Source organism: Trachinotus anak, unplaced genomic scaffold (assembly GCF_046630095.1).
Source record: "Trachinotus anak isolate AG129_WGS33_773 ecotype Australia unplaced genomic scaffold, CSIRO_AGI_Tana_v1 ptg000021l, whole genome shotgun sequence".
Classification (NCBI taxonomy): Eukaryota; Metazoa; Chordata; class Actinopteri; order Carangiformes; family Carangidae; genus Trachinotus; species Trachinotus anak.
Genome location: NW_027273872.1, coordinates 6,058,463 through 6,071,375, shown reverse-complemented (window position 1 = coordinate 6,071,375; position 12,913 = coordinate 6,058,463). Strand labels below are relative to the sequence as shown.

At 40.5% G+C, this 12,913-nt stretch overlaps 1 protein-coding gene and 1 long non-coding RNA gene across 4 annotated transcripts in view; one reads left to right on the top strand and one right to left on the bottom strand.

Annotated features, from left to right (window-relative positions):
* LOC139637946 (uncharacterized) overlaps positions 1 to 12,913 on the bottom strand; it is a 69,181-nt gene that overhangs the window by 7,488 nt on the left and 48,780 nt on the right. Inside the window, exon 8 of one of the 2 annotated variants that reach the window (XR_011694726.1) lies at positions 94 to 1,650. The exons of the other annotated variant lie outside the window; for it this stretch is intronic. This is a non-coding gene — a long non-coding RNA (uncharacterized lncRNA). Of the gene's footprint in view, positions 1 to 93; positions 1,651 to 12,913 lie in introns of those variants that run through there. 2 annotated transcript variants of the gene reach the window in all.
* Positions 1 to 12,913, top strand: part of LOC139637939 (C-terminal-binding protein 1) — a 29,578-nt gene that overhangs the window by 13,718 nt on the left and 2,947 nt on the right. For both annotated transcript variants that reach the window (XM_071506949.1, XM_071506948.1), the window contains 6 exons: positions 7,139 to 7,293; positions 9,103 to 9,247; positions 10,424 to 10,527; positions 10,949 to 11,051; positions 11,541 to 11,665; positions 12,475 to 12,564. In XM_071506949.1, the coding sequence (XP_071363050.1) occupies positions 7,156 to 7,293; positions 9,103 to 9,247; positions 10,424 to 10,527; positions 10,949 to 11,051; positions 11,541 to 11,665; positions 12,475 to 12,564 (705 nt within the window). In that variant the 5' untranslated portion in view covers positions 7,139 to 7,155. The remainder of the gene's footprint in view (positions 1 to 7,138; positions 7,294 to 9,102; positions 9,248 to 10,423; positions 10,528 to 10,948; positions 11,052 to 11,540; positions 11,666 to 12,474; positions 12,565 to 12,913) is intronic.

Sequence of the window (12,913 nt, the reverse complement as noted above, 5' to 3'; positions counted from 1 at the left end):
GCATGCCACAAGAGCCAGTAACATTATAAATCGGCCGTGCTGTGGCTCGATGGTTGGTTGTTACAGTTACTGACTGATCACAGGTGCCGACAGCAGCGCTTTCCTCTCTTCTCCCTTCAGCACAGTGCAAAATACAAACACTGTAGCTGAAACGTGAATGTGCCAGGGTTCATTTTCAGTTCAGTTGGAAAGGGACTGAAAAGAGATTTAATTCAGGAAGTCTGACCTTATTTCAGAGCTGAAAAACCAAAGAAAAAACATTTAACAGCTGCTCGTTCTTTGGCAATAACTGAAAATGTTTTGTGAAGGCGTGTGTGACCTGTGGTTTGAATAGACTGAAATGAAGGAGAATGGATGCTCACTTTGATCCTAATACAACTGATAGGCCGACGTGCTATGGCTGTAAAAGTGAGAGGTGTTTATAGAAAAAACCCAACAATAATACAATAGTAAAAAGAAACTACTATTTTAAAGATGACATCCTCAGATATTTTATGTCCAACCAACTGTACAAGAGCCAAAGATATTCAGAGAACGATGATATAAAACAGGGTAAGCAGCAAATTCTCACATTTTAGAAGCTGAAACTAGCAAAAGCTTAATATTATTACTGACTTTTAACTGACTTAAAAAATATATTGATTATAGACATTTTGCAGATTAATTTTCCTTTGACTAATGGATCTGTCATTTTAGCTCTATTTTCATCACTTATTCATCAGCTAAATGTTTTCTGGATTAATCACTAAATAGGTGCCAAGTCTACGGTGACAATAAAATACAAATAACTTTAAATTATTACAGAATAGTTGCAGATTATTTTTCAGTCCATTTGCTTAAAGGGCTAATCATTTCCAACCATGTTTTTTTCCCCCTAAGTTTAAAGTTTGTTACAATAAACTAGACCCACAGATGCTCTGAAAATGAGATTGTTTTACGAGTGTGTGGTGACAAACTGTTGTCGTTCTTCGATGCCGGTCCAAACCAGACACTTGCAGCTTGTTTTGGTAGATCACTATCTATCAAGGGTTTCAGACGTCCTGGTGATTTAAAACACATGATAATTGCTGATCTTTGACGTCGTCTCTGTTGACTGGCAGTCTGAAAACATTGTCCCGTTCCTCAGGGACAAAAATCCAGCTATTCTGGTGAGCTGGTCAGTAACAGCTGGATACAGGCAGGCTGCAGGGCTTTCCCACTGGCTCTCATGCTGCAGTCCCATGCAGTCACTGGCAGATGCTTTTTCCATCCCTACATGTCAGTCAAACGGCGTTAGCCTCGTTTTGGTTTGATTACAAATTTTTTCGAGACACAATTTTCATATCAGGGGATGTGATTTAGTGTCCCAGGCCCTGAAGCATAAACTGCACAGACGGAAATGTTACTATGCAGATGGTTCTTGTTTTTATTGAACAGTTATCACCAACAAAACTTTCACTTCTCTCATTTCTGATTTTGGCCTTGGTCGCAGATTTCTAACACTGCATTGCCTAATAATGTTTACCACATACAGTAGTGAAAATGAAACAAAGCATAGTAGAAGAAAAAAACTGCATAGATGGCAAGAGCAGAACTGGAGCTGTGGCCCCGTTGGCTGTGAAGAGGCCTGTTTGCACTGTGAAAGCTCCCAGCAGTCACCCAGCCCTGGGGCTATGGGGGGGTAGAGAGAGAGAGAGTGTGTACTGGAGTATTGAATATAATGAGAAAGGGAAAGTAGAGATGGAAGAGATGGATGAGGGTTTAGAGTTTAGGAATTGAGCATAGTGAGCGGAAAGTCTGAGCAATTATTTAATATAATGAAGAATTTAATGAGTGTTTAATGTGACGGGAAAGTGAGGAAATACATTAAATAAAAGAGACCAGGAGATAATGGCCATTCGAGTTTGTTCAATTTAAGAATCCACAAAGAGAGAGTGGATTACTGTATAGACTGTTGAGCTTAGGTTTGTGAGCATGGAAGAGACAGAGAGAGGGAGTACAGATGGGTGTTTTATCTTATGGTACAGTACTATCCAATAGAAACCATTGCTGAAGCCCTCTTTGGGTATAGACCAGCGTACCTGTGCGAGTCCACCGACGAGGCTAACTGTCTGTACTCGGCTCTATAACCTATGAGCTTTCACTCCTTTCTTGTTGTTTCCAATAAACACAAAATGTATCACCACTATAAAGTACGGTGGCCCTGAGAGCTCAACGCACTGCAACTTAAGAAAACACATGCATATAGACAAAACACGGGCAAATTCTGAAAACATCTTCATCAATTTGACAACATGTGTGCTGCAAATACTCACAACACAATGGAAGTGTTTCCAGGGGACAGTAAAAAGTGATGAACCCGGCTGGAACGCACTTGTTGTTCAATGCATTGTGACTTTTGAAGTTAAAAACATTGAAGAAGTGCACATGGATGTATTTTAATGCATTTATTGTAATACCTCCATGCAAGTGTGTTCCAGAAAGGGTTCGCTTGTGTTGTGAGTGTTTGCAGCACGTTCAAGTATTTGGTTGGATTTTAAGTCTTTTGGACTTAGAGTCTTTGGACCTCAGAGTCTCTCTGCTCTACACTGACTCCAGCTCATGTCTGGAAAGCCTTTGTCCTCTATCCACCAAATCTCTGACCTGCAGCTCTAACCTGCCTCAGCCGTGGCTGACTGATATCATCCAAAAGCTGACCTGACAAAATAGCGTAAATCCAGTGACCCAACTGATCTCGAGGGCCATTAGTTGCTCCTATCTTCCTTCTCATCCACCATCAGTGCTGCCAAAACTGCTTTTTACAATGATAAGATCAGCATTACCACAAACAATGAAAAATTATTTTTCACCTTCAAAACATTACCCATTCCTTGGCAATGCCGTCAGCTGAACAGGGACTGGCGCAATCACAGTCGCAATCATCCCGATTTTAAATCCTCAATATCAAACATGTCCAGACTGTTCTCGTTTGTGCTTCCCCGACGGTGGAACAAGCCATCAGAGAGGGGACGTCCCTCTAATCTCACGAATCTCTTGAAGACTCATCTCCTCTGAGGCCACCTCCTCTGCTATCACCTCTAAGACCCTAAGGTGCCTAACTCATACTTACTGATCTCCTTGCACGTTATTGGACAGATTTAGTACCTAGTGCTTACTCTAAAGTCTCCTACTGTCCTGAAGCTTCAGTGCTGCTCCTCTCTTGAAGTTGCTTTGGATAAAAGCCAAATGAGTAAATGCAAATGCAATGCACTCAGCAGTCAGTGGTGCTGGTCCTTCCAAGGTCATGCTTGGTGCTGGAATGAGAGCTATTTCCTCCCTCACTCTGACCAAGTGTGAGCTGGAGAAATGTCTGGAATCTCTGTTACTTTCCAAAAACACCACTCTGCTGCGCTGACTAGACTGACCAGATTTCAGTATTATTTTCATGTGAACACCATGTTTTATGTTGTTTAATTACACACAACATCTGAGTCACATTTTGTTCCAAAGTGTTTCAGCTCAAATTAAATCTAATAAAAGATGAGTCTATAGGTCAAAACACTGTGTAACACAGCAGCTACAGGCCAGCGTGCTCCTTATGATTATATCTGAGTTACAATCAGGGCTGCGTTGAAGGTTTACAGGACTTTTTGTTCTTGTTGAATTCTTATTTCTCAGCTGTGCACCATTGATTTTGTATTGACGTGTAAGTGCAATGGCCTCCAGGCAAATCCTATTACAAAAAGCTAATGTTTTACCAGGCCACATAAGGCATTGTGAGCAGGATTTGAGTTTCACTTTATTGGTCTTACTGCCGCTTCATCAGATCAGGTTTCATGCTGTAATCTGACGATGGAGATAAGAAGACAATACAGAAATTGTGTGATGGATTGCGCTATGTTGTGAGCTATCTTTGCTTCTGAGTGCTGCAAAAATGCAGTCTATTATCCTTCTTCTTTTTTTTTTTTTTAAGTGAAAGCCCACAGGAAGTGATTTTGCCTTCATTCACTAAGATGTCACAACTATAACATGCTGTAAGCAAAATCAGACATTTAATTGTCACTGTAAAACTGTAACTGTGTAGGTGCAAAAATCAGCATTAAATTCCTGATCATCACTGTATGAACTAATTCCACAGTTACAGTAACATGGCCCTGTGTATACTCACACAAGCTATGCATGCCCTTCTGTTGCGTGATACATGCAGGAAGAAATACATGCACGTTAGGTTAAAAATATCTCATGACTATGTTGTTTGGAAAAAAACCCATTTTTTAAAATTAGCACAGATGTACTCTGGAAGTATTCTGTACTGTCCCTCGAATGTTTTAACAATGTTTAAACACAGACTGACTACAGACACCTCATTTCTGTGCTCTAAATACAGAACACTTGTATTCTGTCACAACCAAACCCTGAACACTGCAGCACAGTGGAGCATGAACCAGAAATGCAAGTAATCAGTGTATACATTATTTCCCCATGCATGCACACTGGCTGGGTCAACAACTGGAAAAAAACACTTAGAGTCTGAGGGGAAAAAAGAATCACAGCAGTTTCAAGACTAAGCAGAATGTTTTTAGACAAGTATTTGGTTGCTGCAACAGCATTTTATATAAGAAAGAGGAATATCATCCATCTGCATCCGCCCCTCTGCTCTTTTTTCAGTACTGCCCTGCTTCTTATTCATGTTAAATATAGTTACACTCATAGACTTCTGGGAGCTGCCCAGGATAGCACAGCTCACTGTCTGGTCACTGAGCTGTTTCGCCAGAACAAATGTGAGGCACAAAATAACAAAAATACTGACTAGTAACTGAGTAGGAATAGCTGATTAAACATTAATACTACACGTCACAATTAGGTGTCCCTCCAAATGAAAGATAACACCAACGTCTCTCCAGACTATTTTGCACCAACATATAACCCTGCAATAATCAGTTCATTGCAGAAGAAGCTGATATACCAGTTTCTCCAACAACAGCAGCTTCCAGTAGTGATGCAATCACAAAATATGTTGCATTTGCAAAGAAAGCTTTGGGGATTTCATAAACCAGAAAATCCCTTTGTATTTGCATAATTCAAAAAGCTAATCATAACATAACTCAAGATTGTCAAGAGGTTCGGGGGAAAAACACATTACTGAAAATTGAGAGATATAACTTTGATAACTGGTAGAAAACAGGTTCATTACAAAAACACGAGTGGAAAGCAATGAAAATCAGAGATGAATGATAAATACTGCGAGTATCAGTCCAGCAGGGACTTTTCCTTTAACTTATTTTGCTTATGGGCTATTTAATGATAGCTCTTCAGGGAAGAGCGTCGCTCAGTATCCCTGCCCAAATTTTCCAAACTAATTTGCAGGATTGATGCTGCCAAACATCTGTCTACAAATCTGATTCTCAGGGATCCTTGGCATTCAAAATATTGTAGAGACTGTAGAAAGCTGATTTTGAAATGACTGGTTTAATGATTCGGCCACTTTCTCATGATGTTAGCCCATGCAGCTGGAAAACAAGCTCCATCTGGAACTCTTGAGTTGCAAAAAACTGTTTTAGGAGAAATATTCTGAGAGAAATGACAGAGGCAGCTGCTTATTTGAGATGTCAGCCCTCACATCTCAGATGGGAATAGGTCGGGAATGAGTGATGGGAAGAGTCAGCATCAGCAGAAACAGGCACAACTCTGCACTCATTTCAGCTTGAGTGTTTTAGAGGTCTGTCAAAACTTTGCCTGTCAAAGAGACACAATTACATACACACTTTCTCAATTTTTCCTCTGACTCTAAATCTGCCCATTCTTCAGATGTCTGGGTTCTCAGTCAATATGTCAGTGTCAGTGATGGGAAATGATTAACAACCCTTCAGTTACCCAAGAGGAGGGACAAACCATAGATACAGGAAGATTGCTGTGGGAGGGAATAGTTAAGGAAAACTGATAAATGCAGCTCCCTTTGACGACTGTTCCTGTTAAACCTGCACAAAGGCCCACTAGTATCTGATTTGTTAAATGCTACTTCTCCTCCCGTAAGGCCTGGCAGCACTGTCAGGCTGATGGTTTAATCTGAAGAGATGATTTAATAAAACATGCAGTGGAAAGGTTGCAGGGGGCGCTCACTCCTACTCAGACATTTCTCATCCCTTCATATGAACTGTTGCGTCTTCTCACCCACCGGACTTTTGTTATTTTCAGTGACATTTTGAAGGTTTTTGAGCAATGAAATATCATATTTTTGTTGCCTATTTGTAAATTTACACACTGTGTGCTAGATAATTGAGTAATGGAGACTAGAGCGAATCTAGAGCTTCAGGTTGCACACTCAGTTGTTTTATGGATAAGACTGCCCCATTTTTTCCCAAGTAAGTTGCTCCCAAGAGTCAGTCTCAGTGGTCCACATAGGCAGGCACTTCATTCATCATGAATATATGACAACTCAATTAAATGGATGAAATATAAAAGGATACTCTTAATTATACTGGTGTTTTCCGCCTCCTGATTTTTAATTCTAAAGGGATATTCTCAACGTTTGAGGGCTCATTTGTTTGAGCGCAAGTCTGTACTATTTTCTACAAGCCTAACTTCAGTACCTACCTCATCCATCCTTCCAGTTACTGCCTGTTTTAGAGAGTCAGCAAACTTCATCACAAAGTCAGTAATAATTAAACTGCAACAACAGAAATGTTGAAAAGCAATAAGGAGAAAAACAGCTGTGAAACATGACCTCTCTTAACAGAATTTAGCTCTTCAGCAGATAGACAGCTGCTCTGGGAATTTCATTTTTTCCATCCATGCTTACTGTCATGGTTGTCATAGCAACTGCATCAGTCCAGAGCAGGAACATTATGGGATACAGCTGAAGCAGGACCCCATCTGTGCCCAGGGGGAGACGCATATCTTCAGTTTTAGATTTCAGAACTGACAGAGAAGGTCTGATAAATATACTGCATGGGGGAAAAAAAGGACCTTTGCAATACAAGATTTCTTAGTCCCGTGAAGGTGATTACAGTTGTGCAGGTGTTTCATCACAACAACAAGAAATTACACTCATGAGATGCATGTGTACACTTCCACCACCTCTGACAATGAAGACTTTTTTTGAAGTGAATGAAGTCTTTGTCTTTATCACTTTTGCATCTGACGTTTTCTTTCCTTTTTGTGTGTGTGTGTGTGCGCGCAGGCATCAGGCCACCCATTATGAACGGGCCCATGCACCCACGCCCCCTGGTGGCACTGCTGGACGGGCGCGACTGCACTGTGGAGATGCCGATCCTGAAAGATGTAGCAACTGTGGCCTTCTGTGACGCTCAGTCCACACAGGAGATCCACGAGAAGGTAACACACACACACACACACACACATGTAAAATTCTATGTTGTTCTACCTGGATGTAAAATTACCTGCTGAAACTTTAATTTATTGCATGCAGCTGTCTTTATCTTTAGCCTGTTAACCATAGCATCCTAATACAGACTCAGACACAGACCCTCACGCTCTCCAAGTGCTTGTCTTAATGAACACATCAGACCCCTATTTATCCACTTTAATATCACAATCTGACTGATATTTACTCCCATTCAAGTGAATGGAAAAGTAGTCTCAGTTTATTTCATTTATTAAGTTATTGCTCCTCCAGTCAAGCTCCACTTCACAGCACAAACTTAGATTTTTTTGAGGCATCAGCACTGTACAAGAAATGGCACCAAGCAGAAAATTCCACTTCAAAACAATCTTTTGAGAAATCTGTGAGGCAACAGATGCTACAGCCGTGTTTTTCTACAACACACAGAATCACCTTGTTGATTTGCAAGTGATCTCTGATCTGGAAAAATGACCATTTATGCCACATTCACATCACATCATTCAGACTGTCATTACAACTAATGAGCCAAAGCCGTCAGCCTGCAGTGCAACTCTGACTCAGAGAGAGTGTCAACCAACACAGGCAGTTATAGTTCATCTCAGTAAAACACAATATTAACGCCGTTATAATCAATTCAGCTCATTTAAAAGGAGTATATGCTGTTTTTGTATCTAGTTTCACTATTAAACTTCTTCAAATCCATTATAAGGGTCAAGGATCAAGAGACAGGACACAAAAACTGAAAAGGAGAAGTTAAAGAAAGAAAGGAAAATAAATGAAGAAGAATAAAGGAGAGTACAGAGAGTAAACTAAAAATGTGGGTCAGGCTCGGATCTTGCCACAGCCACTATGGATTGTAAATGGGTTTGTATGTCTGGCAGGGTTACGTCTCGTCCTGGGTGTCTGCCAGGCACACTCTCTCTGTGAGCGCGCTCAGTAGGCCACAGCGTGGGAGAAACAGATGGCTCTCCCTCGCTCCCTGTCTCTCTCTTGCTCTCTCTCTCTCTCTTTCTGGCTCTCTAGTAAGCAGCCACCTCATTGTGTAATTAAAAGGGCTTCTTTATTGTAATTGAACCGCATGTCATTTTCACCCTCTCTCGCACACATGAAGAGGAGGGCTGGCAACGTTAGAAAAAGATTGAAAGATTAACTGAGAATCAATTAAAAGGTGATGGCTGACGCTGAACTGGTTTCTACACTGAGCCATAGATATTTGTTCTATATGGTAATCAAATTATCTGCTTTTTGAGTCATTATGTTCCATTGTCCATTAAGACAATAAGCCGTCATCCTGATTAGAAGCCACTGAGAATCCAATGAGAATGAGACTCCTGCTTATGTTAGTTTTGTTAGAGACACCTTATCTTGTTTCCTGTGGTTATAAAAGCTTAGTTTCCATGGTAATATTCAGGAAATGCCATTATTCCACGCTGGCAGGAATATTTAAAAACAGGATATGAGGATGATATAAACAGCACCTCCAGAAAAAGCCTTAACCGAGAGACTTTATGGAAACAGTGTGACAATGAACTCAGTGAACTGTGGCTGCTCTCTGCAAAGCTGTGGTTGACTTGTGCTCAACCCTACACAAACACATGCTGATAACTTTACTGTTTCCATACAGTATGTAGTTTCCTACGAAGCACATTTGCATGGGTGTGTGCAGACAGGGGGTAAAGGAAGAGTGTGCAGATTTTGATATTTCACATGAATACACACAAACGGATGTTCCTGTTGCTTTGCTCTGAAGACACTGTGTGTGTTGTATGTGTGCTGCTCAGGTGCTGAATGAAGCTGTAGGAGCTCTAATGTACCACACTATCACTCTGATGAGAGAAGACCTGGAGAAGTTTAAAGCTCTGCGTATCATTGTCCGCATCGGCAGCGGCTACGACAACATCGACATCAAATCTGCTGGGGAACTGGGTGAGAACACACACACACACACACACACACACACACACACACACACACACACACACACACACACACACACACACACACACACACACACACACACACAAGAAGAGAGGGTTGCTGACTTTGCACACTTTCAAAACCAAATTCATCAGTGTCAAAGATTTTATCCTTTGTAGCGATAATTGCAAGTTAACTATATAAATCCAGCATTCATGTTATAAAGTTATCTACCAGGAATGTGTGTCTCCATATACATAATTTAACTGCACTGCATTGTGCATTGTTTATTAGAATTATGTGGTATATTAAGTTAAAAAAAGTTACAGTTAATATTCAGACCTTTTGTAGGAAGGCAATGATCTTCTGTACAAAAAAACATCTTTAGACACTTCCTATGGAAACAGTTAAAATAGTTCTAGGTAGTTCAAAACAAAAGGCTATTTTTTCTATCATAGTTTTCCTACACCCTAAATGAAAGTGTCATATATAACCACATATTATTTGAAGTTACTTAACTACTAACTTTTTATTTTATTCTACCTTTTTAAATAATAATGACTTTGCAGTAATATAATTTATCACAAGTGGCATTATCAGTTCAGAAACAAAATTAAAGGTTTAAAAAGTTTGCTCAACAAATCTCTTCGTGAAAGTCACTTTTATTGCACAGCCTTTTCTTTAATTGTAACTACGTCTTTATTTCTTTTTCGTCTTAATTCTCTTAAGATCTCTTCCTCTGCTCCTCATTGTCTGTTACATTCTGTGTTGTACTTGTAATTTAGTAGGTTTAGGTTTTGAAAAATGTTGGTTTTACTGTTGGTTATTGTGCTTCAAAGAAAAGTGCTAGATAAGTAAAGTTATTATTATCATTCTCCAAAAACATTTCGACCTTCTAATGGGTGCTGCCATCTGTACAAGTCTGTAATATTTGTAGAGAAGAAGTGAACTCAGTAAAAACTCATCTCTCTCCTGACAGCCAGAGCTTTACTAACGTCCTCTATCTTCCTCCACCAAGAGGCTCTGGCATTTGTAAGTTTCCAGCGGTGTCTGCGGAGGAAACTGCTGACATCGCACCTTCAGCCTGCATTTTCTCCACCAAAATAGCTTAAGCCAAACTTCATCTCTTGTCCTCAAAGGGCCCAAAAACTATTGTTAATCCTTATCTGCTCTCTGGTCCAACAGGCATCGCTGTTTGTAATATGCCAGCAGCTTCAGTGGAGGAGACGGCGGACTCCACGCTGTGTCACATCCTCACCTTGTACCGACGTACCACCTGGCTGCACCAGGTTTGTAGCTTTGTGTGGCTGATGAGAGGGAATGAAATGAATTGGATTTAAATGAAATCATTTTTGATGTACTGGTTAGAGGTGTACGTTTGGTTATCACAATTTTAGTTTCGACAGTTACTAATAATTGTCTATCAGCAAAATTGAAACATTTCGTTTCCTTTAGAATGTGGCTGTATTTGAAAGACGTTGATGTAAGATGTAGAAGGTACAGTAAAATGATTTGTTCCTCAGATCAGTTATAAGTTATATTATTATTTAGACTTGTTTTAAAACCATGATCATGATATGTAAAAGAATTTAGACTCTGCTCATCAAGTGCAAAGCCCTGACTATGAGATATACCTGGATCATGTAAAGCTGTAATGTTTTTGTCGTCTGTGTCATTTTGCATGTATTAATTCATTGATATTCATGCCAGGCTCTCCGGGAGGGCACGCGGGTCCAGAGCGTGGAGCAGATCCGAGAGGTGGCGTCAGGAGCGGCAAGAATCAGAGGAGAGACCCTGGGGCTCATAGGGCTCGGTGAGTAATGCCTTGTCAGTGGCCCCTACTTAGCATACTGTCGCTGAAAAAAGGGTTTTTTATTTTGTTTATTTGGCTCGATATGTAGCGCACAGCTCTGCTGGATGGTCAGACTGTCCATCAGGTTTTTCATCAAACCATTTTTCTCTCTTTTTCATTTTGGGAAGTTTTGTACTTAGCTCAGCTAAATTGGCTTCCTAAGGAGTTACTGCCAATAAAATATAAGCCGATTAAACCAGAAGTAGAATGCAAATCTCTTCCCTGTACAGTCTGAGCATTTGCCAACAATAATGAGCAGTCGTGTGTAGCCAGAGCATTATGTCATTTCTACAAAGCAAAAATCAAAAAATGGAAATATTAGATGCACAAAAATGGCAGTTATTGTGTTTTTATGTTCCAGTTGAATGAGTATTCATGTGTCTGGAATTTGTCTAAATGCACCTGTGTGTTTAACAGTGAGTGTGCTTGTGTGTATTCATGTGTTTCTAGGTCGAGTGGGCCAGGCTGTAGCTCTGCGAGCCAAGGCCTTTGGCTTCAATGTGATTTTCTATGACCCTTATTTGGCTGACGGAGTAGAAAGATCCCTGGGACTACAAAGGGTCACCACACTACAGGTAGTGCACACACACAAACACACACACACACACACACACACACACACACACACACACACTGCGGCACACATAATTGGGTCGTTTCGTTTCTGTGAAATCAGCAACCACCTGACTGTTTCCAGCATTTGTGTGTTTTATGAAAAGAAACACACAAGTTTACATTCACAACCTGTACAGCTCACAACAAGTCCAACATCATTGACTTTCACACAACTAACAGACACTAACATTAAAGAACTAGATGCAAATCAATCCGGCATTTATCCATCAACATGTATTGCCTTTAAAAATAAAGATAGCATTTTGCCACATCTATTACTTTATCATAAAGTTACTACAATGTTGCAGAGATGGAAGTCCAAGTCTTGTTTTTGCTCCAGACTCATGCTAGTTTCAAAGAGGGATTAAGTTTCACTGCATGTAACAGCAAAGACTCCTGCTAGGATTTTAACCTGTAAGAACTCAGCACTAGCGCAGCATTTAAGTGGATTCACACCAAATCTTCTTTTTCCTTTCTCTTTGCTGACAAAGCAGTGCTTTCTTCACCAACTGCCATGACAAATGTGTATTTACCGGCCTGCTGCTTTGCCCACTCAAACAGTGTGGCTGAAGAGGCACCCTCTTGTGCCCATTGTCAGTTACTACCACGATATATGATACAAAATATTTTATTTTTTCCACATGTAACTACACATGTTCGTGTGGATCTGTTGTAATGTGGCTGCTGTGAAGTGTCTGCAGCAGCGAGCAGCAGCGTGAGGTGTAAACAGAGGAATTTACTGGCTCTTCTGTCCTGTCTTTCTTCTCAGGACCTGCTCTTCCACTCTGACTGTGTCTCTCTGCACTGCAGCCTGAACGAACACAACCACCACTTGATCAACGATTTCACCATCAAACAGGTGGAGGGACAGCCACACACACACACACACACACACACACACACACACAGACACATACACAATGATTTATTTATGTCTACATCAACCAGAGTCATAAATATTAAGTGGATACCCAGGGAAGTCCACTACCTACATACAGATGAATGAGGTTCTCTGCTGTGTGCACTGCATATGATGACTGACACACTCAGGAAATATCTGTCGTTGATGACTCTTCTTCAGCCCAAGGGATTATAGCTCTTTAGCAATTCTGACCTTGCTGGAGGAAAGAAGGTGAATAGAGAATGTGGCCCAATACAATATCACATATTTATTATTATGCTTAGGTTTCACTGGGAATTTCTGCGCT